The sequence below is a fragment of the Rhinoderma darwinii genome, chromosome 6 (genome assembly GCF_050947455.1).
Source record: "Rhinoderma darwinii isolate aRhiDar2 chromosome 6, aRhiDar2.hap1, whole genome shotgun sequence".
Classification (NCBI taxonomy): Eukaryota; Metazoa; Chordata; class Amphibia; order Anura; family Rhinodermatidae; genus Rhinoderma; species Rhinoderma darwinii.
The window spans coordinates 136,838,625-136,866,185 of record NC_134692.1 but is presented as its reverse complement, the minus strand read 5'-3'; the positions used below and the strand labels follow the sequence as shown (position 1 = coordinate 136,866,185).

The 27,561-nt window shown below is 41.3% G+C and overlaps 3 protein-coding genes and 1 long non-coding RNA gene across 4 annotated transcripts; all 4 read left to right on the top strand.

The window, feature by feature from the left end:
* Positions 1-1,285: 1,285 nt before the first annotated feature.
* LOC142656664 (uncharacterized) lies at positions 1,286-8,325 on the top strand. The gene is made up of 8 exons (XM_075831589.1): positions 1,286-1,557; positions 4,210-4,295; positions 4,429-4,556; positions 5,307-5,453; positions 6,111-6,298; positions 6,885-6,973; positions 7,957-8,069; positions 8,239-8,325. Exons 1-8 carry the CDS (start codon positions 1,286-1,288, stop codon positions 8,323-8,325), a joined length of 1,110 nt encoding a protein of 369 aa, XP_075687704.1.
* A 253-nt stretch (positions 8,326-8,578) lies between these two features.
* On the top strand, positions 8,579-11,467 carry LOC142656517 (uncharacterized). Its single transcript, XR_012849705.1, has 3 exons — positions 8,579-8,688; positions 11,145-11,265; positions 11,356-11,467. It is a non-coding gene; the product is annotated as an uncharacterized LOC142656517 (long non-coding RNA).
* Positions 11,468-11,477: 10 nt separating this feature from the next.
* On the top strand, positions 11,478-18,012 carry LOC142656663 (mesothelin-like). Its single transcript, XM_075831588.1, has 11 exons — positions 11,478-11,571; positions 11,661-11,828; positions 12,754-12,891; positions 13,006-13,055; positions 14,024-14,144; positions 14,227-14,312; positions 15,127-15,250; positions 15,361-15,545; positions 15,808-15,898; positions 15,974-16,094; positions 17,741-18,012. The coding sequence occupies exons 2-11, from the start codon at positions 11,784-11,786 to the stop codon at positions 18,010-18,012; spliced, it is 1,233 nt and encodes a 410-aa protein (XP_075687703.1). The 5' UTR covers positions 11,478-11,571; positions 11,661-11,783.
* A 351-nt stretch (positions 18,013-18,363) lies between these two features.
* On the top strand, positions 18,364-26,985 carry LOC142655909 (mesothelin-like protein). Its single transcript, XM_075830586.1, has 6 exons — positions 18,364-18,513; positions 18,677-18,810; positions 20,642-20,778; positions 20,956-21,050; positions 23,353-23,539; positions 25,919-26,985. The coding sequence occupies exons 1-6, from the start codon at positions 18,415-18,417 to the stop codon at positions 26,014-26,016; spliced, it is 750 nt and encodes a 249-aa protein (XP_075686701.1). The 5' UTR covers positions 18,364-18,414; the 3' UTR covers positions 26,017-26,985.
* The last annotated feature ends 576 nt before the right edge of the window (positions 26,986-27,561 follow it).

The following is a 27,561-nucleotide window of genomic DNA, read 5'->3' as shown; positions in this document are numbered from 1 at the left end:
TTCCCTATTGAATTCAATGGGGGATGTAAAACCCACAACAAACATTCAAGTGTTGCGACATTTGCAGCGAAATTGCAGTGAAAATCGCAACTTAGGAAAAAACAAAAACCTTATACTTATCTCTGACATTCTGCAGGCCTGCCTCCTGGGATGACGTTTTATCCCATGTGACCGCCGCTGCAGCCAATCACAGGCTGCAGCGGTCTCCTGGAATAAAACGTCATCCCAGGAGGCCGCCCTGCTAGCTAAATGCTGCAGTTTTCCGCAGTGGATATTTCGGGCGAAAAACTGCACCACAATTTGGTGCAGTTTTTCACCCGGAAATTCACTGCAGCCACCGGGGTGGATACACTGTGTACCTGCGTATCCCCCCGTGAACTTAGCCTTTAAGTCTAAAAACTCTGCTTTAAAAAATGTCTTGGTCATTACTAGTAAACACTTTAACTAGTAGTACTCAGGCTATTGTCCCCCCCAAAAAATTGTATTGTATTGTGGGAAATTTTCCCCAAAGGAAAATTTCTTGCATGGGATCAAGGAGAAGGTGTCCCGCGTATGGCTAGCTATAGTGAACCGATCCACAAACTAATCAATGTGGAGAAGAGAGAGGCAGATCTTCCGGATTTTCTGCTTCTCTCTTCTCCATGCTGATTCTGGAAAAATTCCTGATCCAGACCGGAGCCTAGGCTGCAAATCTCCAAAACCGACAACTCATCGAGTTAATATACTCTCCGCTCCCAGCACAACACAACCAGGTCAGCAGATTTTACCACCCTTTAACACCTTCACCTTTGTTTCGTTTGATGCACTATGTGCGCTTTCTGTTTCTTTTTTGTTTATATATAACAACCTAATCAATGGCAGAGAGGAGGGTCTACGCTGAGCTAGTAAAAACTGAGCCCAATAATGTTAGGGAAAAGGGTCTAAAATATATACATGTGCAATTGAACCTAGCTCCATCTTATGGCCCAGTGAATCCTATAGGATGATAAAGTGGTAATGATTTCCAAGTCAGGTATTGCAAAGACCTTGACAAATACTGATTTATATTCCTTTTTCCAGCTGGATACTGCTACCACCATAACACCAACCAAACTTGCAGACTTGACGATAACAGCGGAACTCATACACAATGTAACTCTGAATGGAATTGTCATCACCAACATCAATAAATTCAAGTCACTGATAGAGTTAAACGAATATATTGTCCAATTACAAAGCTATGTGTGTGCAGTAAGTATTATCTCACACTATCGGGCTCAAGGATAAACGCCATGCATAGGGGAGAATGAAAAATGACACAATTTTTTCCCCCGAGCAGAGCTCCACGTCATCTTCTGGCACATCCTTGTGTGCAAATTCAGCGGTTCTTCAGGACAGCACCAAGTTGACCCTTTTCTCAGCTGTTTGGCAGCTTCTTCTGACGTACTGGAGTACCAGCAGTGAACCACAATGGCTTGAGAATTTCATAATAATTGCCAATATGTTTGCCCTGGAGATGACAGAATTAACCATCTCTCAGCTCCCTACAAACATTAATTGCAAAACTGCCCAGGGAATGTAAGTAGCAATCGAAGCGGATGGAGTTTACAGCAACATAATGTTGTAGGAACCTTTGGTCACAGACTTAAAGAGGCTCTGTCACCAGATTTTGCAACCCCTATCTGCTATTGCAGCAGATCGGCGCTGCAATGTAGATTACAGTAACGTTTTTATTTTTAAAAAACGAGCATTTTTGGCCAAGTTATGACCATTTTTGTATTTATGCAAATGAGGCTTGCAAAAGTCGAAGTGGGCGTGTTTAAAGTAAAAGTCCAAGTGGGCGTGTATTATGTGCGTACATCGGGGCGTTTTTACTACTTTTAATAGCTGGGCGTTCTGACGAGAAGTATCATCCACTTCTCTTCAGAACGCCCAGCTTCTGGCAGTGCAGACACAGCCGCGTTCTCGAGAGATCACGCTGTGTCGTCACTCACAGGTCCTGCATCGTGTCGGACGAGCGAGGACACATCGGCACCAGAGGCTATAGTTGATTCTGCAGCAGCATCGGCGTTTGCAGGTAAGTAGCTACATCGACTTACCTGCAAATGCTGATGCTGCTGCAGAATCAACTGTAGCCTCTGGTGCCGATGTGTCCTCGCTCGTCCGACACGATGCAGGACCTGTGAAAGACGTCACAGCGTGATCTCTCGAGAACACGCTGTCTGCACTGCCAGAAGCTGGGCGTTCTGAAGAGAAGTGGATGATACTTCTCGTCAGAACGCCCAGCTATTAAAAGTAGTAAAAACGCCCCGATGTACGCACATAATACACGCCCACTTGGACTTTTACTTTAAACACGCCCACTTGGACTTTTGCAAGCCTCATTTGCATAAATACAAAAATGGTCATAACTTGGCCAAAAATGCTCGCTTTTTTTAAATAAAAACGTTACTCTTATCTACATTGCAGCGCCTATCTGCTGCAATAGCAGATAGGGGTTGCAAAATCTGGTGACAGAGCCTCTTTACTGTAGTATTACACGGCCTGACGTGGGCCGTGTAAACGAGCACCGATCAACGAGACAGGACGTTGATCAGCGCTCGTTTGATCCTTCCACAAGAAGCTAATATACACTTCTATCATGTCGGCAGCACGTCTCCGTTTACACAGGGAGATGTGCTGCCAACAACGATAAAAGTTTATGCATTTAAAATTATGCAATCAGCCGATGAACGAGTGTTTGCTCGTTCATCTGCTGATCGTTCTATGAACAATCGTTAGCTCGATAATCGCCCAGTGTAAAAGGGCCTCTAGCTTCTTGTTGTTATCATTTGTCCTCTCTTATTTTCTTATCTTTACACTCTTTGCACTGGGTGGGGATGGAAAATCCTCTTAGTTGCGATGGAAATAATGACAGCAGCAGGAGAGAAGTAAGTTGATCTTGTGACAGTCAGTGACCAGTATGATCAGGGGCTTATGTAACTGAGGATCAGGCCGTGACAGGGTGAGTGTTATGATGTAAGGGGATAGAACACTATTGCTCTATCATTATAATAGTCATGGCAGCATTGTGCCTCATTCTCACAGTGCAGTGTTTTACGCATTTCCTTTCGCCAAAACAGAGATTGGATCAAAAAATTAGAAGATTAAATCTTTCCCATACACTTCTTTGCTTTTATGCTTCAATCCTGGTTTTGGCTAACAAAACTGCAAACAAAAACTGCATAAAAAAAGGCACTGTGTGAGCAAGGCCTTAGAAGAGTGTGTTTACCTTGTAGGAGGCAGTGACCTGTATTCCCATTCGGAGGATTTATTAAGACGCATTTCATACGCCAGTCTTAAACTGAACTGCACTGGCCAAATTTATTAAGGGGGAATGACTCTTAATAAATTTGGCACATCTTTGTCAGAGATTCAAATATAGATTTGCGCTATAATTTATGCCAATTTCTGGCATAAGTGATAGTTAATCTGTCGGCCGGCAGGAGGCCTTACCCCCTTCCGCCAAATGCCACCAACTTTCAAAAGTGGCAAGAGAAGCATAACATGGCAAAAAGTCCCAAATTATTGTGCAAATATGGCCTGTAACCTAATTTACGACGTTCCACAAAAGTGTCCTAAAGCTGTTATTAAATTTCCCCCGTGGACTTATGTTAGTGAGGATGAGGCTGTGACAACGTCAGTGCCATGAATCGAGTCAATGAACACTATGTGACTAATGATTCCAAAATAATAGCAATTGAATACGAAAGGAGTGTGTTGATCTTGTGGGAAGCAGTGACCCATACACTCATGGACTTGTGTTTGTGAGGATCAGGTTATGCCAAGGCTAGTGTTATGATGAGTAAGGGAAAAGTGCATTATAGCGATATGAGTTGGGATAAAAAACGTGTAACTAGTCAGACAATGGTAATGATTACAGCAGTAGAAGGGGAGTATGTTAAATTTGTTTGAGGCAGTGACCTGTCCAATTATGTAACAGTACTGTCAAGGGAAGGACAAGTGAAGAAGGAAATTAAAGCAACTAGAAAATTTAAAAGAACAAAGTATCCCACAGTAGAGCAAACTAGTTATGGCAGAATTTTTTCATATTTCGGTATAATGACTGGGACTTTAAGTACATCTAAATTTGGAGGAGTTACATCCATCTTACAGGGAATATTCTCAGTCACAGCAAACACGAAGTTCTTATGCTGAAATCTACATCTCACTTTGTCTTCTTTCCCTTAGAATCACATCAATGAATTCCTCCTATGGCCTTCTGAAGCCTACTATCCAGAAAGCTATATATCAGTACCTGCTGGATTACCACACAAGTGAGTTAATTTACTCTAATGTCTGCAAAAAGGTAGACTGTAATATACTCAGTTTTATAAGGCTGATCAATGAAACATGAGCAGACTTCTTCTTCATAGAAATGACCCTATTATGTTTTTGTTCTCCTAATAGAGTCCAATTTGACATGTGACACATCTGATGACCTTCAACTATTCATTACCACATACTTTGGGGCTTTCTCAACTCTGATAAGTCCTAAGGACTTAGTGTCTCTTATCCCAAGTGATCAGCTTTCCACAGTAAGTAGGTTTTATAGAGTAGTCCATGAACTTTCTTCTAAAACTATAGACAGGTCGAACACCGAGATGATCTGAAGCATGCTCAGGGACCTAACATGACGTCCCATAGCAGGACAGTAGTGAACATGATTCTTTGCTTTGTGTCTTTTCCTTTGTTCATTGGTTTCTTGCTGCTCCACGTGCCATTATTCACTGTTTTGCTTTCCTTTTGCGCTATATCTCTCTTGATCGTCTCCATCTATCTCTTACTGCCCATCACCTTTGAGGTTTTGTTAACTCTGAAGGCAGGTCATCTCAACTTCTGCTTCCCATGCCAGATGTTATGATTGATACTTTGGTAGTTACCACCTTAGGTATGGTCAACTGGTAATTGCCAATTGTGATTGGATGCCGTTGGAAACAATGCTGCTATTTTTCGAAGACATTATTTGATACCTACCTTTGTGCAACCGAATGTGTTGAAGCTATAAGCAATTAATATGGAAACCATAAATTGGTTGGATGTTTTGGGACCCAAATCGGGTAACCTGTACGTGGTTCGCCGGTATACAGAAAGGGTGATTGCCCACAAATAATGCTCTTTGACACTAAACTCACTAGATTTTCTGTTAACACGTAAAAGAAAACTGTGCCTGAAATTGCCAGTGAAAAGCTCAGAAACAAACTGTTATCGATACAGGACTCCTACACTTACAAACTAGTCTATTTAGGAGACATACTTGACACCTGTTCTGACATCTTTGCTTTCAGAAACTAACCTCGCTTAAGCCGGAGGACATGATCATCTATCTACAGCCTGACACGAATATGAACAGTACTGTATGGTCAATAATGCTTTCACATTACACGAACATTAGCAAGTTGGGACAAGTCATGGATCTCCTCAATATTAAAACGGTAAGGCTATAAACCTATAAATTAATGATAGGTAAAAAAATAAAAATAAATACTCTACAGTATTCAAACCACGTGAACATCTCATAACTTTAGGCAAAGTGTCTCAGTCTCCTAATCAGACTGATGAAACTTAACAGGAATCGTTTACCTGTCAAAGTTTATGGGGTGACCAAAAACTTACATGGTCTATAAATCATTATTAAATAAATGTTTAAGTGATGATCCTTACACCCAAAACTTTGGTGGAAATCGGGTTGAGGGCTCAAAAAGTAAAATATGTTTAGACTGCACCTTGTCACTCTTTCTTACGCTGCGGTTCAGGGTAAGGGGCTTTTCCAAGCCCAACAACATACTTAGCATAGAGATTGTTAACCAAGCGCCTATGGAACTTGTAGAAAGGGGGCTGCAGATTAGGTTGTCCAATTTCCCTTCCATAGAAACCACTATCCCTTCACAGCAACACAACATTGGCAAACAAGGGGAAAGGCGGACTATGGGTCATGCCATCATTCTTTTCTACTGCAACAAGTGCTTGGCCTTCTTGTGCCAGGATGAGATGGTAGGGTGGTACACCAGAACAGGGTGTCCCATTTTGACTAATAATGAATTGATACCTTCAGAATGATTGTTTATTCTGCTATCTTATCTTTGGTGTAGGAGGATATCACTGTAACTGTGTTCAAGACCGTGTGGCCAACCTTCGTGTCAAAGTCCGGTTTCCTTAATGACTATGAAATGGATAAATGGTTTAACGTCAGATTCAACAACACTATAAAACTAATAACGTTGGAGCAGTTGAACATCAATGAAGTTATCACTGCAAACTGTCTCTTCTACCAAAACCTGTAAGAATAATATACTAATCTACATGCAAGAACTTCCTTATAGTATACAATGTAGACCTAAGACCGACACCAATATGAAATGTCACAAAATGAACTCTACATCAGATATAGCAGAGCTCAATATGTAATTGTCAGTATACAGTCATTTTCTTTGAGAAATATTAGGCACATCCATTAATGGAGAGCTTTCGAAATACTGTTCTGAAAGTGTAGGGCTTGGTGTAAAACCAAAGATGATAGCCATGCTTTTGTATGGGCTCCATAACAACTCTAGTGTCCATGTAACGGTCTATCCAACCAGGAGTATTGGATGCAGGTACCTATTACCATCCACACTTTCCATTCTGATATAGATGAGGTTATCACAATTGGCTGACCTAAAGGGGCCTAGCTCGTGAAAAGGGGATGTTGTCAGATTGGGGTTGAGTTTAGCTTTGTTGAGCTTAGGTTTTTCTAAATCCAAGTCAAATTCTGCCGTAGTAAACCGTGCGATTCTTGAGGCTTGCAACAATTGTTAGCATGACGTATAGGTTGCATATTAGTTCATATTCATCTCCATTGACGCCTCTTTTATTTTTAACATCAGAGTGAAAACTCTATCTATACATTATGAAGATTATAGTGGCAACACTCGTCAAGATATCTACAATGTCTTCAAGAATTACCTCCAGACACGTGTGTATATGTGTAAATTAAACAGATACAGATTTACTATCATCTATCTTTCTAACTAAAATATCCAAAATTCCCCAGTGCATGCACCTTTCTTACTGATATCTGTTACTACCCTCTCTATTTTCCAAAAGTGACAACCACTAATGACAGCCATTCAGCTCCTATAGGGGTTGTCATCGGAAGCATACAAAGAGGTGAGGGTGCCCCATTGGAAATATTCAAATGGTGCCCCCTTCTGGTGCTGGATACAACACCCTAATCACATGACACAGGAGGACTAGGTGCGTGTTTGCCCTCTTCTCCTTTCCATGAACCCTCGATAATTCCTCACACCATTGTTTGTTGGACCTGTGGAGAGCGGATCCCTACATAGGTTCTCACCACCTATTAAAATAAGGAATGCAGCCAACCTGGTCTGGGCCCTCTATCTCCAGGGGCCCCATAGTATCTACATGGTTTGGCTCTATGGTATTTACGCCCTTAGTTGTCGCCTTGATTTCGTAGAGTTAATGCATCGATATAGAGAGAAGATGTAGCCCAGCAATATAAGCAGATTTGTTTTTTGGAGTTTGGGAAATTTGGCTCTCAGTCCATGTCGGAGCTGTAATGGAGGTCTTGTTGGTTGTCATCTAGCTTTCCCAGAAACCGATATAACGAAGAACTAACTGAACATAATTTATTGAAGGGGTTTTCCAGGATTAGAGAACATGGTTTCTTTCTTCCAAAAGCGGTGCCACACCATCCATGGGTTGTGTCTGGTTCTGCAGCTCAGCTCCATTGAAGGGTATGTGGATGAGCTGCAAAACTACATACAACCAATGGACAGGTGTGATGCTGTTTTAGTAACAAAGCAGCCGTGTTTTTCTAATCTTGTACAACCCCTATAAAAGCAACGTGACTCGAGTTGGCGACTCTTTGGTTGTAGTTATAAATTTAATCTCAAAATCTTTCTCATATTTACTAGTTGTTTTCTTGTGTCTTAGATCCCCAGCCAAAATGCTATACAGATTATTCGTGGATAGTTGAGAACTTGCAAGTTTATATCACCTTTTGCAGCGCTGATGACCTCAGATCCTTTAGCAGCAACGAAACACTGGTAACTATGAAACATTTGTATTTGTTGAATTCATTATTATTATTATATAAATAACTTATAAATGCCCAAAGATATTAGACCTTCGTTGGGGGATCACTTCAGTGGGATCCACCAACAAGCTAACGTCTGAATGGCTCAACTGGGCAACAAGTGTTTAATTTCCCTGCAGCTCCACCACAGGAGTAATGAAGTATTGCACCATGCCCATATGAATGGTCAGGTCTTCCTCTTTGTAGGCATTCTACACTCTGGCTAATAGATGGGGTTCTCCTATATGGGAACCCTTCTCTATTAATGAATTGTCCAGTAGTTAAAATGGGTTTTCTAAACTGGACGACCCCTTTACGATGGACAGCTATAGCTCAACTCATATGGACCAATACTTCTCAATAAAAGATACAGCTATTTCCTGTCATATTGTACTAAGCTGCTTCGTGAATAAAGCATTATTGAATGTGCATTGAATCACCCTTTATTTTTGTCTTTAACAGTTACAGCATTTTTCAGTGGATTCCAAAACTTTGGCTTTGGTTAATAAAACATTAACTCTTAAAGAAGACCTAAAAGCGTACTATGCACAATTACTAACCACACAGAATCCGGACTTTCCATTAGTAAAGTATGTATCTAACCCAGACTTAAATGGGTTGTCCACTACCGGACAACTGATGACCCATCCACTGGATAGGGCATCAGTTTTACGATCGGTGGGGGTCCAAAACCTGGACCCCGCACCGATCAGCTGCTACAGCTGCTTCCGGGCACCAGATGCCCATGCCAGAAGAGGTTGGCTCTGGTCATGGAATAGCGGCCGAGCTGCAGTATTACAGCTGTGCCCCTATTCAAGTGAATAAAAGCAGAGCTGAAATTCTGCAGCACGGACGCTATGCAATGTACATCTGCTTCCGGCTCTGTACAGTGCAATGACATCCGGTGCCCGCATGGCAGCCGAAGCAGCTGATCGACATGGGTTCCGGGTGTTGGACCCCCACAGATCATATATTTATGACCTATCCGGTGGATAGGTCATCAGTTGTCCGGTAGTGGACAATCCCTTTACATATCTTTCAAGATGCAGCTAGTTGTTACTGAAATAGAATATGTTCAAGCAGCAGTTTATGATCCACGGTGCTATAAAAGGTGACTGGAAGTTGCACCATATTCAGCCATTTTGAAGGCTATGGAGAACTCTGTTTAGTCACCTAGTCACCCAGAATGCATACATGTAAAGTGGATATAAAAAGTCTACACACCCCTGTTATAATGACAGGTTTTTGTCATGTTACAAAGTCAGTACAAGATGGATTATTTCAGAACTTTTTTCCACCTTTAATGTGAGCCATAATCTGTACAATTCCGTTGAAAAACAATCTGAAATCTTTTAGGGTGGAAAAATAAAAAACAAAAATAATGCGGTTGCATAAATATGCACACCCTTAAACTAACACTTTGTTGAATTACCCCTTGACTTTATGACAGCATTCAGTCTTTTTGGGTAGAAGTCTATCAGCATGGCACATCTTGATTTGTTGCCCTCTCTTCCTTGCAAAAGCGCTCCAAATCTGTCAGATTGTGAGGACATCTCCTGTGTACAGCCCTCTTCAGATCACCCAACAGATTTTCAATGGGATTCAGGTCTGGGCTCTGGCTTCGCCATTCCAAAACTTTGATCTTCTTCTGGTGAAGCCATTCCTTTGTTGATATGGAAGTTTGCTTTGGGTCGTTGTCGTGCTGAAAGGTGAAATTCCTCTTCCTCTTCATCTTTTTAGCAGAGGAACTGTTCATAATTCCGATCCACCTTGACTAAAGCCCCAGTTACAGCTGCATAAAAACAGCCCCACAGCATAACGCTGCCTCCACCATGCTTCACTGTGGGAATGGTGTTCTTTTGGTGATGTGCAGTGTTGGCTTTGAGACAAACATACCTTTTGGAATTATGGCCAAAAAGTTCAACCTTGGTCTCAGACCATAACACTTTTTCCCACATGCTTTTGGCAGACTTGATGTAGGTCTCTGCAAAACATAGCCGGGCTTGGATGTTTTTCTTTGTTAGAAAAGGCTTCCATCTTGCCACCCTACCCCACAGCCCAGAAATATGAAGAAAAAAGGGGATTGTTGTCACATTGTCACATGCACTACACAACCAGTACCTGCCAGAAAGTCCTCCATCTCCTTTAATGTTGGTGTAGGTCTACTGGTAGCCCCCCAAACCATTTTTCATCTTGTCTTTTCATCAAGATTTGAGGGACGTCCAGTTCTTGATAATGTCACTGTTGTGCCAAATGTAATCCACTTCTTGATGACCTTCTTCCCTGTGTTCCTTGGTATATCTAATGCCTTGGAAATTCTTTGGTACCCTTCTCCTGACTGATGCCTTTCAACAATCAGATCACTTTGATATGTTGTAAGCTCTTTACGGACCATGGCTTTAGCTGTTACACGCAACAAAGAAAATGTCAGGAAAATCCTAATAGAACAGCTGAACTTTATATGGGGTTACTCCGAATCACTTTAAATAATGGCAGCTGTGTACTGACTACTATTTAACATGAGTTTAAATGTGTTTAGCTAATTCTGAACACAACCACATCCCCAATTATAAGAGGGTGTTCACACTACATTATTTTTGTTTTTTATTTTTATTTTCCCCTCTAAATGATTTCAGTTTGTTTTTCAATGGAATTGTACAGATTATGGGTCACATTAAAGGTGGAAAAAGTTCTGAAATGATTTATCTTGTACTGACTTTGTAACATGACAAAAACTGGCATTTTAGCAGGGGTATGTAGACTTTTTATATCCACTGTATATATGTAGACTCTTCCCTGCTCTCCTCTCTCCATGTTTGTCAATATTGTGTTTGTTACTCCTATGGTGACACTAAATTCTTTGCAACAATAGGTTTGCTAGAAAAATCTTTTGTATTTGTAATGTAACTCCCACCATGCATCTGGACAGAGCAAAGATTTATAAGCTATATCCTCTATGCGCATGGACCCCAAGCCCCACTCCCACCCCCTCTGTTGATATGAAAATTGCCCTAACTGAATATAAATCTGACTTTATTATTTGCAGAATTCCTCAACATATTCTTTGCTATGCTATTGCTAACCTAAACATTGGAAACATCGCTGGTGACCAAGCTAAAAATATACTAAATCTCCTGAAGACATGCAACTCTACTGTGAACAAAGATGTAAGTGCTTCATCGGCAGGGCCGGCTCCAGGTTTTTGCGGATCTTTGATTTCTTTAATATACTAATCTGACATAATATGTTCTTTGCAGGCTTTGTCTGGTCTCCTATCTTCTCTACCAGAGATCACAGCAGAGATCCTTGCATCACTGGACTCTCAAGCTGCTGGACTGTCTACAGCCACAATATTGCAGCATATAAATGGCAGCATCTTAAAAGGTAGCATTAGCACCCTGTCTGGCATCAGTGGCTGGAGCGTCACTCAGGCTTCCGCCATAGTTACCAAAATCCTTGAAAGTAATTATCAGGTAAGACGGATAAGTATGTTTGTAGACATTAGGCAAACATACATGGCATCTGTCAGGACTGACAAGTGATATATGTTTTATACTTGTAGATCACTATTGACAATTTGCAGAGCCTTGGCAGCCTAATTATTGGAGTACCGTCTTCTAAAATAAACAGCTTAAATTACAGTGACATCCTAAAACTGGCTGCTAATTCGAAATTTATCTCCTACATGGAGCAAGCCCCAGTGGCACTAAAACAAAGATTTGTCTTGAGGGTAAGTGTTTCCAATCTTCCCGGTGATATTAGCAAGTTGCCATGTTAAGACGGCTCCCTACAGCATTGTATTGTCTCTGCACGACCATTTGATGTTGCCTTTGACTTAGGAAAATGACTGTGAACATTACACCGCCATTGAGAAGATCCAGCATTTGGCACCTTAGGAGATCATTCTATTTCCACCTATCCAAATCCAGCTGTCATTTCCCAATTAAAGTAGGAGGATCTGGCTCTTAGGGAACGCCACCATCGTCTTGAAAAGTGGCAGCTCAGTGCTGCCCTTCTTCCTTCTCAAATTGGGACCTTTCTTCTTCTCCATGAGTGGTGTGAACTTCTGCAGAGGTCTTCTTCATAAGTCGAGCAACAGTCAAGCCAACCTTGTTTGAGAAATTTATGGCATATCAGAGTTTCGTTGCTGTTCCGATGTTCTAGAGATAATGGTTTATGGTTCAATATTCTTCTTAAACAAGGACCCAGTACCTTCACAGGTATGCCCTGACAAATTTGGGAAGATCTGGTCTAGGTGGTTGGAGACCTTGGACACTGCCATATATTTTATTTGTTTCCTACTGGCTGGAATGGGAGCAATGCGGGATGAATGGAGGGCTTGGTTGAATGGTGTGTGATTGGGTGTACTCTTAGTTGTTTCGAGGCAATGGCTGTGGTCACCTTATTATCTGGATTAACTGCAAATTATATATCGTGATGTGATACTCCTTCTTTTTGTCAACTGCTGTTTCTGCAATGTAAATTTATTATATACCACGGTGACTTGTTATTGCCAACTATTTTTGGTTGGTTAGTATGTTCTGTTTGTATTTACTTGTACTTTTGTACTTTGAAAAAGTTAACAAAATAAAACCTTTTTTTAAAAAAAAAAACAAGGACCCCAGCTCTGACACATAACGTCTGTCTTTTTTTAGCTCATTCAGGCCAGCTCAACTACGAGTATCTTCCAGTCTGTACCGGCCAACTTAGCCAGTGAGATCCCTGCGTCAATGCTACTAACAGCCAACCTTAGTATAACTGAAATAAACCAAATGAAATGGACATCCAGCCAGGTACGTCAACCTTCTACCGTAACGTACAGATGTTTATTTTATATTTCAGACTGGTTAGTTATAATAATAAGAATAGATGCATAATTTTAAGGTAATATATATTTTGTTCTTTAGGCTCAAGTAATTTTCCGGACAGTGCTTATCAAAATTACGGACTACTCAATGTAAGTGACTGGTTCGAAATCCGTAAAACCACATGCCAGTTGTGTATTTGCAGGAGTAAATCTGCTTGAGCGCTGTAAAGTGCATGACCTTACATTAAAGATGTAGTCTCATGAAGACAATCCTATTAGAGCACATGGACCTCTATGAGCGGGTCTTTCTCTGGCGAGCTGTTCCCATCAATGTATCACATTATCGTCCATCATTTCCCATGCAGCGGCCACAGGCATGACTTTCCATGGTCGGGGTTTTCTGAAGCCAGAACCCCAGCCATCCGCTCATTGCTGGGCCGGCTTCTATTTAAAAAGGGGTCATCTGTGGGAGACAACCTTTTTAATACTTCCTTTAAGGAAATTATTAAAATAAATGTGACAATTGCAGTCTTGGCCTGTAGATGTTATTGCTGCAATGGAAGCTGCAAATAAGAATTCCCACTGTGAGGCAATGAAAAAATATTATCCTCATGATTGCAAGTACAAGAGTACAATAACTGGGTGTGTAAGCCATGAGTAGAACCTATTATAGCAGCAGCCTATTAACGTAAAAAAAATAATAGCAGGAGAAAGGTGCAGAGCCATGGTCCCTATTCTGTAGCTCTCCAGCCGTTGCAAAACCACAACTCTCAGCATGACCCTACAGAATACTGGTAGTTGTAGTTTTTCAACAGTTGGAGAGTCTTGAGGGAGGTGGGGACTAGGCCATATTGGCTTCTTTTCCCTTCACCATGGGTGGACTAAATCTGTGGCACAACTCTACAAGCCAGGCAATCGACGATAACAAGGGATGGAGAAACTATAGTCAATAGCCCTGTGACCTGTCACCATGAGGGTATACTGCTCTTCTGTATTACAAAGGATAAGAAGAAAGGGGCAAAGATGTTCAGGCCCTTTCGTCCTAAGATGGTCAGGAGGATGGATAGCTTGAACCTAACCCGGGTAATATTTCATTCATCACTTTATTTCTCTTCTAGATTATCTTCCAACATCCTGCAAGGTTTTACATGCGGAGCTTCAAAAGACCTGAGCAATGATCAGTTTGTTAGTCTCATTACATCAATGACCGGCAAATCAGTGAATCTAGAGAGTAGCCAGGTAAGCGATTCCAGACCAAGAAACGTACAACGTCCACAATGAAGTTGAGGTGTCATCATGTTAACGCTTTATTTTCTTATAGCTGAACTGCTTGGCCAAGAGACTCACAAAGAATGGAGCAGCAGAAAAATTCAGCAGCTATTCCAGTGACGTTCTTCTCTACTTAGGGTAAACGCTATATAATTGATAGTATATAGTGTGAAGGGGCTGTTCCTTCTAAGCCAACTCATTACCATTATGAGAGCATAACATCCACGCATTTCAATGAAGACTGACTACATCTGCACGGTCACCTCTTCATTAAAGGTCAAGACTAACCAGTCACAACCCAGATGCCAGGTCACACGTATATGGCTTCATGATGTGTCCGATTGACATGCCATAAATTCTGTCCTAATATATTTCATAATCTATATATATGGTTTTTTTCGATCCAGAGCTCCAAATGCCCTGCATTATCTTTGAATTACATTTTAAAAATGTTTTTGCCTGTAGCAACCACTAGATGGAGCTGAGGAGCTTATTGCATACTGTTCGTACATGAAACCCAATGATAACACAGTATGCAGTAAGTCCCCAAGCTCCCCCTAGTGATGACTGCAGGTAAACAGAATTTTATCTTTCCTCTCTATGACTGTTTAGGGAATTTAGAGCTCTGTATAAAGAAAAAACGGTGGTCCGACTGCTATAAAAAATATATTATGAAATTAATCAGAACAGAATGTTAGATGTTAAGTTGACTTGGTGTTAAAAAATGGACGTTCACTTTAAGGGATGTCGAGTGAATTGGGTTCTATATAATGAGGTATTACTAATGGATAGGGTGAAGCTTAGGAAGCCAAAATTGTGTGTCCACAGGCTACAGCATTCTCACCTTTACTTCCAATATTAATTGCTTACCTGTATATTATGGGACTTTATGTATGTATGAAGAGTTATAAAATATCACCCAAAATGAACCCAATGTTTTACTTCTTTTTAGACCCTATACCAAATCACCAGAATGTGAGGATTATTTCACGCTTGTAGGAAAGGCCAATATTGACTTGTTGGCCCAGGGATCTGCAAAAAGAGTATCTCTACTGAGCAGTGCAAGAACCTGTCTGGTAAGGCCTTCAATATTAGGATGAGGGTTGTTTATGAGGATTTATTTCATAAAAGCAGTAGGTTTCCCTCAATAAACCCCAATAATGTTGTGTGTTGTTGTCTAATGCAGAAAATCGGGAGCACTGGCAATATTACCAATGAAATGCTACAGAAGCTTGGTAGCCTTGTCTGTGACCTGACAGCCACAGAAATAATAAGCTCAGATGCCTCTATATTAAAAGCGCTTAAATCCTGCTCCTCCTTCACGGATCTGCAGAAGCCGGCCATATTACAGATGCTGGAAACCAAATATGGGTATGTATGTATGTATGTATGTATGTATATGAAACTATATTGGTCATTCACCTTCACCGATTACTAGAACAAAGGGACCCAATACTCTTCTGAGTGCCATGGCCCAAGTAGCTTGGAGATCTCAATGTCTCTCCACATCCAATACCTCAGACCTTATTATTAAGATTGCCCTCAGAGCTGTGAATGGGGGTCATAATGTTGTATTTCTATAGGGTGACTATATAGGGAGAGGTATCCACCAATCTATGTTTCTTTTCTCCAGAGGTACTTCTAGCTGGACAGTCTCGACCATGGTAGAAATTGGAAGTCTCGCCAGCACTATTGACGGCAAAACCATTTCATTGATTGACAAGGTAACAGTAATTTCTAATACCCCCCAAATCTACAATAATATCTAGACCCCACTGGACACTATTTTTACATTGCAGTCTGTAAGGAGGCAGTTCTTCCCAGGATTCCTGACGGTTATGAAGATTCAATATAAGACGGTCTTCACTATTCTGATGAGTCAACTGAAGGTCTCTTCTAGACTCGCCAGTCGAGCAGCACGTAAGTCGTAAAGATTAACTTTATAAATACAATCTGAATTACAGATGTGGGATTAGGATTTGATTGACAGCTTCACAGTACATAAACTCATGCAATAAAGTCAATCACTCCGCGTGGGTGGCATCCTCATTGGCTGGATTTCCACTAATTGTATTTACAGTATGTGTCACTCATTTCTTATCTTATTATAGACAGTCCCGATAGATGCAACTAAATGTGTGCACCAAGTCTGCAAATTTGCGCAGTAATAATATACTTACAGCTTTCCGCGATACTATATTTTCTTCGCATGCGCCAGGGACATTGTTATGTGTCTATGCGCATGCGCGATAATCTTCATCTAGTGTTCGGCACTTCTGAAAGTAGCCCTTGATTGCGTAACTTTTCTGTGCATGCGCTCAAGACACCGTTCCATTGGCCACTGTTGTGGCATTCCAATTGGCCCACTTGTGTGTCCGTCACACAGGGAGGGGCTCAACATTTTTGCATCATTCTGATTGGCCGGAATTCCATCTGTTGTACATGTCCGGTTTATTTAACACCAGGAAATCCGCGGCGCGCCGTCAATAGCCCCAGTACCCATGAGGACGATACATATGTAGCGAAAAATGTCGTGGAGGGGCTCTTTGTAATTTTTTAAAAAACGTGCTCTATTGCTGGATCTATTCCTTGATTCATCTACTGATATATCTCGGTGTCCTGCAGCCGCCGGCATCTCATTAGTACTTTGCATTACATACTATATAGGCATTGTCCTATAGTACTACTTATCCAGCAGCATGCATGTTCCTTTTTAAAACATTTATGTGGTTCGTCTGTTTGCTCTTAGAGCTTAATAAAGATATCAATCATTTAATGGTAGTTGGGAAATGGGTTTTTTTTTCTGCCGGTTGGCTTCCATTCAGTGTATAGGTGGCAGAAGAAGGACTCAAAAAGTTTAGACAGGAGTCCTGGCAAACTTTAAACAGCTTTTTAAATTAAAATACGGAATCAAATCATACAAAACATTATATCCCTGTGCTCAGCATCTCCCCCTCTATTGTATGATGCCTTTAGAGAGGTCAACCAGATGCAAAGAGAACAAAAATATGCACGTGACCTATCTTTTAGTATCCTAGATAGGATCTTCTCGGTGGTCAATTACCCATCACTTACTAGATAAGTAGTAATTGGGCAAATGGAAGAAGCCATGTAAAGGTGGCTAACGTACAGGTCCAGGTGGCAGGATCACTTTAACTTGTACCAATACCTATCAAGGTACAGAAATAGTGGTACCTCGGCAGCTGCCATGGGGCCTGGAGAGAGGGATGACCAAGCTCTGGTCCTTTCCTCTTCCCTATGAGTGGGTTAAATCAGAATTTCTCCCATAGTCACTACCATAAGGGAAAGTCAAACAGTTGGGACGTCACATTGTCCTTCCTATAAATTAGGGGGATGGGGTATAATCAAGTGTCATGATTGGAATGTGGTAGCAGAGATGGGGCCGCCTCTACTCCATGTACATCCCCAAGATCATAACATGTTGGGAATCACTGTGCCGAACTTCTAGACAAAAAATGTCAACAGCACAGTGGAGGGTTTGGTGGACTTGTCTTCATATGATCACGGGGGTAAAGCTTCTCATATCATATTATGTCTCTGTACAGCTGATTGTGATACGCTCACTACTGATATGATAGCCAAGCAGAAGGAGTATATCGTTGTCAACTACACTGCCGGACAACTGGACGCCTGTCTTAGCAACACAACTTTAAAAGATAACTTGGAAATCCTTGGAAGCCTGGCCTTTGATAATGACCAACTCAATATGCTGAAAGTTAAACTGGATACAGTAAGATGCTTAATGATATACGCCATTTTTGTGTTTAGTGGAAAGTATTCTACTCTTCACCCTACTCAGAGACTGTGTAAGAATTAAATGAAAAAGTTATGTCTGCCTGAAATAACCACTAGGGGGAGCTCACTGCATACAGAGGTATACAGCTCCCATTGTACAAATCAGTCTTCTGTAAACTCAGAGCTCCACCTAATGGTGGCAGCAGGCAGCCAGGATTTTATTATTTAAAGGGATATCCCCAACCCAGACATTTATAGCATCCAGGCGAAGACTTAACGGAGACTTATAGAAACAGCTAAGCACACATGCAGGACAAACTCCTTATTCATTCTCCGTCTGGATGTGGCAGCCGGTGGCCATCTCACTAGGTGGGACAGGAGTAGTGGGGCTATCTATCTACTCTGAGGTCCATGTGTTTTCCCACAGATCTTTCCTACTACTGTACCAGAGCAGTATCTCCTCCAGATTGGGAATATTGCCAGAATGTATAGCACAGAGGAAATCAGTCAGTGGAACATCACAGCAGTGGACACTTTAGCAGCTATGCTTGGAGGTGCATCCTGGGAAACAAATGATTTGAAGGTAAGACTCGTGGACCATATACAAGGTCATTGTAAGGTAAACCCCCTTAGCAATATTTGTCTATGGAAATTATTTTATAAAGTAATATTTATAGGCTGTAGACTATAGTTTAGACCCAGTATATTGTTATAATCTTCTAATTCTGTGGCTCTGATACTTACAGATTAGTGCCTTGGTGACACAATATCTAAATAATTCACAAACTACTTTCGATGGAACAGCACTCACAGTCTTGGCCCGTTATATGTGCGGCTTAAATGAAACTCTAATCCACCAAATTCCTTCTAATGAACTTAGGTAAGTACATGCTGTTCTATAAGAAAATAACTTCTATTATATATCATTAGAGGTATACATGCTATAGATGCAGGGCACATTACGGTTATGGGGCCTTAGAAATTGGGGAGTACAGAAAATAAAATGACACCTCTCAAGTAATAAATCCTAGTTTAGAAATTGGCTCCTCCGGGGAGGGGCATTTCAGAATTGCTCTTCCTTCGCTCTGAGATCTGTGAAACACAGCCCTAGCAACAATGTAGCATGCTGGATGTTGTATGAGGGCTTTTAGGGGCGGAGGGAGGGTGTTGAGTAATTGGTCAAATAAGGGACCAAATCAGAAGAAAAGGGCTCAATTCTAATTTGAAATGGGTCCCTCGCTCCTTAGTGTACGCTCCTGAGGATTGTTAAACTGTCATCACAGGAGTGACTATTGACTGACTGACCAGGACAAAGTTCTTATTGCCATATTTTATTTATATATATATATATATATATATATACATACACAGTCGAGTCACATTATTATGACCACCTCCTACTTTCGACGTAGGCAGCCCGTAGCACATGAAGGAAGTGATGTGGCATGGACTAAGGTGTGTGATAGGCTGTCTGAACACATAACACCCGTTGTTGCAATGGGTAAAATGGGCGATTTATCAGAGTTGCAAAAAGGGATGATTATTGGCTTTATTGCCAAGGGTGTCGGTATTTCTCAAACAGCGCAGTTTATGAACTGTTCGCGTGCTGCTGTGGTGACAGTGTATCGTGAGTTGACAAGTGCCACCATTGGGAATAACCAACGTGGAAACTGCGGAGCACCACGTGCCATTGATGTGAGAGGTGAACATCGGCTATGAAGGCGCGCGAGGGCCGCACGACACGCTACAGTGGAGCAGCTCACTGTGAAAATCAACCAGGGGGCTACCGGACGTGTGTCTAAAACATTTCAGCGAACCCTACTGCATATGGGGCTCCGAAGCAGACGGATGGTCACTGTTCCTATGCTAACAAAGGTGCATCTGAAAAAAAAAAGGCTTCAATTTGCACGGCAGTGAATTGGACCACCGATAATCGGCAAAGGGTCACCTTCTCCGATGAGTCATGTTTTCAGCTTCATGGAACGGATGGATGGTGGAGTGTCAGCCGAGAAACATCAGAGGAAAAACACCCGGCAACCATTGCTGGAAGAACACGACCCGGTGGCGGCGGCGTTATGGTCTGGGGAATTTATTCATGGCATTCTCTGGGCCCACTCATCCATGTGGAAGGCACTTTGAAGTGATTTGGGTATGAATCCATCGTTGCAGATCACGTCCCCCCATACATGCTGTTTGTCTTCCCTGGGGCAGATGGAATCTTCCAGCAAGACAATGCGACATGTCACACGGCTAGAAATGTCCGACAGTGGTTGGAAGAGCACGACCAAGACTTCCAAGTACTTCCTTGGCCCCCTAATACGTCAGACTTGAACCCAATTGAGCATCTGTGGGACCTCGATAGTCTTGATCGCTGTATGGATCCTCCCTCACGCACCCTCCAGCAAATGTGGGATGCACTGCAGTCAGCGTGGCTCCAGATACCGGAGACCACCGACCAGCACCTTATTGAGTCACTGCCCGCCCGTCTACTGCTGTCCGTGCTGCACACGGCGGTTACTCTGGATATTCGCTGCTGCTCATAATAATGGGAATCCACTGTGTGTGCGTGTTTGTATATATATATATATATATACACAGGTTGTTGGCTCAGGCCTTATGACCTGTATATAGCCACATACTATAACTACTTTCTGGAATCTAGGTGACATTGGAGAATTTGCTGCATGTGAAATTATTTCTTTTGATTTTAGATATTGTACCAAACCCCTGGATGTATCCAATTGCACTCAAAGCAAAAAGGACCTTTTCTTCAGCAAGATGAAGGGAGCTTATGCATCCTCCGATCAGTCTTCCAATGCTTACTTCCAGATTATGAAGCCAGTTATTGGTAAGACATGGTGCTTTGGACACTTACAAATGTATTGACAATGTTCAGACAAGACGTCAACATTTTGGTGGGGAAGGGGGTCGGCGGGGGTTTTACTAAACTACTTTTCTGTTATTTTTTTTCCAATAATAGTAATAAATATAATTGAAAATATGTATTTCACCATTTCTCCTGCAGTGGGCTCCAAATCTGAGGATTTGATCCTTTTTGCCAAAGGTTTCCCAGAAATGGACCTCACCATGTTTACAGAACTGAATCCTGTTGAAGTTAAGGTAAATGTAAAGATGTGAATGTAGAATATCTGTCCCTGCACACTGTGCAGGAAACCATTCAACGAGCTGAACTCCTGTTCATGACAATTAGTATTATAAATTCCCCAGGAACTAGTGACATCACCAGAATTTCCACCACTTTGGGTGGTTTAAAGGTTTTTTTTTTTAGTTAAACAGTTAGTGTATAAATGATTAAACATTGTTCTAATTTTTTTAATTTTTTCACGAGTCAGGAAATATTATAAATTAGATTCTAATTTATAACATTTCCCAGTGCTGGTCACTAGATGGAGCAATTCCCAAAATTGCAGCATTGGCATGTGGTAAAGCAACCACATGGCTTTATGCTGCAAAATTTGAGAAAACACACTCGCTCTAGTGTCCTCACAGAATCCCCCCTCCTTTATCCTGGCTAGTGCCAGGAGAAAGGAGGGGATTGAACGGTCAAACCTCCTACACTGTGTGTCGCCATTTTTTGAGCTAACACACAGTGTAGTAGGTTTACGTACAGTAGTAATCACACACTAAAACACGTACATACACAGAAATAACTTACCTGCTCCTGCCGCCGCCGCTCCCTCCGGTCCGTCTGCTCCCTCCGCTCCAAGTGCTTGCTTCAGAACACAAGTCCGGAAGCCGCGACCGGAAGTAGTAATCTTACTGTCCGGCCGCGGCTTCCGGTCCACAAGAAAATGGCGCCGGACGTTGCTCGACCGAAGACCTTCAATTTGGACTGTGGCATGCGCCGTTCCCACACAGACGGCGTACAGCATAGTGGATGGAACGGGTCCCGTTCGCATTCACTATGGGGCTGTATGTGCCGTATTCCATGTCTGTATGTGTCGTTAATCGACACATACAGAGATGGAAAAAAAATGGCAGCCCCATAGACAAAAAAAAGTAAAAAAAAAAAAAAAAAAAAAGTAAAACACAAACACACAAATAAATAAAACATTTTTTTTATAAAACACTAAAAGCAAATTGATATAAAAAAAATTTTTTTCGCGACACTCATCCTTTAAGATGGACATTTACGGTTAAAAGAGCATCTCACTATTTTAAATATTTCTGCTTGCTTACAGTGAATCAGCACATTCTTGTTTACACCCAGAAAGACCTAAGGGTATGTTCACAGGAGGGCGTCCGTTACGGTTGAAATTACGGGGATGTTTCAGCCTGAAAACATCCCCGTAATTTCAGCCGTAACGGCATGTGCAGGCGCTTGAACGCCGCGTCCATTACGGCCGTAATTAGCGCTGCTATTCATTGGAGTCAATGCATAACGGCTCCAATTAAGGCCAAAGAAGTGACAGGTCACTTCTTTGACGCGGGAGTCTATTTACGCGCCGTCATTTGACAGCGGCGCGTAAATATACGCCTCGTGTGAACAGACAAAAGTGCTTTCAATGGGCAGATGTTTGTCAGCGCTATTGAGGCGCTATTTTCAGACGTAATTCGGGGCAAAAACGCCCGAATTACGTCCGTAAATAGGCCGTGTGAACATACCCTAATACTTCTGTTTGCTACAGTTGTCTGGAGTCCAGACAATCATCTGTTAGCAGCACACATTTCTATCTTATCCTAACAGTTTGCTGCAATGTATCAAAGCAGGTAAAATGTATCAGAATGGCGTTAAGACTGGATACACTTGTAGCAAACCCTCAGCAATGAGAATTATTAGATCTGTACAGGTTTTCATCCTCTGAATGTAAGAAAGCATGTCCTCATTCACTGACAGAAAGCGGAGCTCTTACACCTTGTGAGAAATTGAAACAAAGAGTATATAAGAAAGTTTCAGAGCTTTTGTTTCACAATGATTAAGCTTTATTTACAAAGAATGCAAACCCCTCTTAAACATGGCATGCTAGACTATAATATTACATATACACATGAATAAGTTAATGGTGTGGACTGGAAAAGTATCTCCATCATGAGCGAATATGTCATGGAATTTTGCCAAAAGTCCCTTTATTTTAGTGACCTCCGTTAATTTGGAGGTTTTGTCTTGAAATATGAATATAGACAAAAGGGTGTGCATTTTTTTCCAGAAACAGTGCCCCTCTGGTGCACAGGCTGTGTTTGATATTGCAGCTCAGTCTCAGTCACGTAAATCCTGCAATACTAGACACGGCCCATGGATAAGAGTGGCGATGTTTCTGGATATAAAGCAGACCCTCTTTTCTAATCTCCTACAACCCCAGTTCAAAGCAGGGACCAAAAACTGTTAATACAGAAGATATATCAAAAGAAAAAAATAATGAATATTACTTTTTAATACTATTTTCTTGTCATTGTCGGATAGAAATTAAGAGCGGAAGATATTAAGGATCTTCTTGGAAATAGCTTAGTCGACATCAACACAATATCCAGCAGTGCTGTGCTCCAAGCCTGGGTGTCGGCGAATACACAAACGGAGATCAACAAACTGGGACTTAATGTAACGAGTGGAGCAAATGGGACAATGCCTGCAGGTTTCTTCACCATTCCAGGTAACTGGTCAGCTAGAAACGATTTTTAACTACAAGGATATATGGAAACATATGAATGTGCCTATAGCGAGACACACAGTCCCTATAGCGAGACACACAGTCCCTATTGCTTCTGCTGGTGACACTTCTTTTAAATGTGAGTGATCGTGATGGATCTTTACAAGTAGGTGGCCATGATCCGGGGGGTTTTACCTACCTGATTGCGCTTCTGTTGGTAAGCGGTGACTTGAACATATTTTCAGGGTTTTCCTAAAGTGTCCCTTTAAAGCTCAATTTGTTTTCATTTTTACAGCTCCAATGCCTCTAAAATGAAGAAACTTTGCAAATAGTCTTGATCAAATATCTTTCGTTTTGTGTCTACAGCTCCTATACAGACCTATGTATCTTCATGGGTACAGACTACAAAGAAACATAGTGTGTAGCCTGATCCTGCAATCAGCTGTAACTCCACTCGCAGAGAGTAGAAGGGAAGACAGATGGAAGAGACTATAACATAACTGCAGGATCAGACTACACATTAAGTTTGTTTGTAGTCTGTAACCATGGAGACACATAGGTCTGAAAAGAAGCTGTATACACAAAACGGTAGGAGAATTTTTTTAATCAAGATTATTTGCAAAGTTGAGGAATTGGAGATAGAAACACAAAAAAATTGGTTGCAAAAGTGTACATTCCCTTTGAGGCGGCAAAATATATCTACATCATTCCAGACTTGAGTTACACAATTTCTAAAGCATGGAAAATTACAAAAATGGAAAGGGATAGGACATAAGTACCTTTGTGAGGTCATGGGTTACTAGTGACCTGGTGTATTCTCTTCATGGATATTTGTTTAATGCATAGTAATGGTGGCCGACGCTCTTTAGAGATGACAGAGGGTGACGGCCGCATTCTGTCTTCGACATCTCTTTACTGACTGTGGAAAAAAGCAGATGACATGTTGTGATTCCTGGTTTTCCGTTACTATTGGAGCTTAACAAATTATAGATAGCAAATATTTAGGCCAATACGACCAATAGCATGGGCTCAGGTCAATATATGAACCTATACAGTGACAACCGTTGTTTCCGACCAGTGAAAATTTCTGTTGTACACGCTTAAAGGGAAGGTTCACCATAAAACATCTGAAATGTCACTGAAACACGTCATCATGAGGGTCTACGCCCTGTGATCCCCACAAATGCTGGTATGACGGGTCCGCAGTACTTCTCTGACCCATAGGTTTTCAAGCTTGAATGAGATTGCAAATTCTCAGAAGACGAAGGGGCACGGAGCTCAGAGGTGCGCCAATGTGTCTTCTTTTTAGCAGTCAGTGGGAGTCGCAGGGTACATGTCTCAGTGAGATGTCACAAGATGTTTTTAGGTGAAACTTCCCTTTAAATTTGACTCCCAGTAATTGAAGCGTTAGGGTTGGTCCACACGTAACGGAATTGCTTCAGAAAATTTTTGCAGCAATTGCGCTGAAAGTAGCAGAAATTCCGCTGCGGAAAAAACGCACCATTTGCTGCGGTTTTTACTGTAGAAAATGGTGCGTATTTTGCTGCGTTTTTCTCAATGCTGGGATATGGTGACATCTCCTCTGAAAAACGCAGCAATCCAGTCCACTTTCCCCAACAGGAGTTGACATTCTGCGGTCCGGAAAATACGCACCGGAGGTCAATTTCTGGTCTGAATTTTTACACAGCGTGTGGATCAGATGTGTTGAATCTCACCCACTTTGCTGCTGCTGTATTCTGCTGCATATTTTCCGTCCGCAATTCCGGATGGAAAATACGCGGCAATTCCGCTACGTGTGGGCGAGCCCTTAAGAGAGATTCTCCAGCTAAATGAACGTAATCTCATTAAAAATTTAATATTCAGCTTTAAAAATAATCTAACACAGACTAGTTGCTGGAGACATATTGCCTGACATGTCATTGACTATAGTTGTTAGGCAGTTTATCCATAGCAACCAGTCTTTCTCAGCTCAAAGCTTTATTAGGGTAGAGCAGCATTCACACTATGTCAATCTTCAATTCAAGCTGCAATATTAATCACATTTTTCTAAAACAAAATTTCGGTGGGGACCCTTATGAGTAAGAAATGGCCAAGAATTTATTTTTAATTTTAAATATTTAACAATACTAATTTCAACTACAATCTGAAAAAAAAAAGGAATTTTCAACATTTATATACAGAGCAGCTATCAGAATTCTGCTGGTCGCCCTTGGAAACAGACAGCAGTTCAGCTCGAACTCGCTGTCAGATGTGATCTAATATGCTGCGTATTTTCTGTCCACAATTCCAGACGGAATATATGGAGCAATTCCACCTTCTGATGGAAAAAAAAATCCTGCACTAACCTAATAACCTAGTTTTATTTTTTGTTCTTTCTTGCAGTCTCACCGACCTCTGGAGCGTCATCCCACAGCTTTGTCTACCTCCTCTACATTTGCACATTGTCTGCCATATTTTATATAAACCACCTCTTTCTGTAGCCGGTCTACCTGACCCATACATGCTGGTCACCTTTCATAGACTTGCTATGGTAGGGGGCATGCGGCTTAGCAGTATTCTCACTTGCTCAGGGCACAGGCTGCCATTTCATTTTCTTATGATACCTAAATGGTAATGTTTACAGGCTAGAAGTCCACAAATTACTCTACAGTCCATCATACACACCATGGTGACCGAGACAAAGAGAGTCTATGAGGTAACCAATGGTATGTCTGAACTACTTGGATCGCTCAACACTGGGGAGTGAAGGATATCCTGTATACACATATCTGCAAGTCAATACCTAATCCTTTCTGATCAGAACCAACAAGTCCAAATAACCAGTTCACTAGAAGAGTCCACCACCCAAAAATTGTCTTTGGCCAGCATAAATCACTGGCTCTCGAAAGGTTCGTAGAAAAAGTAAACCCTTATGAAAATGTGGCCATGTTCTGCTTTGGCCTTTATGAACTGAATTGACGTAAGGCGTGAAGAGTATTGAAGATGAAGTCAACGCATGATGTGACCAAGAGGCCTCCATTGTATCCACTATAATAGCCTTTCATCCCATTGTATCAAGTGGCTTCTTTATAGGCTCCAAGTGAACCACAAAGGCAAAAATTATATACAATAAGATTGTACAGGTATTTATGGGTCTATCTAGGCCTTATTTGTGAACAATTTTAATCCCGGGGCACTCAACGCAATACAGATGACCCTAAAAAGATGTGCCCATCTCTTTCTCTTCCAAACAGAAGCCAGACCTCAGATGGTAGAGGCACAGGGGCGGCCTCTACTTATGTTCTTCACTTAGTTTACACCCTGAAAATGGTATCACTCCCCTTCATTCTCTAGGATAGGCCTGAGTTGCACTGTGTCTGTGGATATATCTTATGTGTTGTTTGTCCATATGCTGCAATATGAAAGCTTCCTGAAATCACTGGATGATATTTTGTATAGAAGAACGAACTGTATCACAAATGTCTCTAATATATTCTTAAATTAATTAAAGCATACATTATTTTGATTTAAACCTGTGTGTTCATTTGACCATTGAGTCTTCTTCATTGTTTAACCCGAACACAAAGCAGAATGTGATCAATGATCTAAGCAACAAGACAAGTCAAGAACTATAAAAATGTGCCAGAACCAGAAAAAGAAAGTAACTCTTCTGAAGCTGCCACAGGCTGGGACCTAATTCTTGAAGGAAAATCTAATTCTAAATACTTGGAGAAAAATTTGGAGCTATATAGATTAAAAAATCAAAAATGTATTTTGTCCAAAAGGGTAACTCCAGTATTATGGTAGTTATATTCTTGTATATAGGAGGCAGTATTATAGTAGTTATATTCTTGTACATAGGTGCAGTATTATAGTAGTTATATTCTTGTACATAGGTGCAGTATTATAGTAGTTATATTCTTGTATATAGGGGCAGTATTATAGTAGTTATATTCTTGTATATAGGAGGCAGTATTATAGTAGTTATATTCTTGTATATAGGAGCAGTATTATAGTAGTTATATTCTTGTATATAGGAGCAGTAT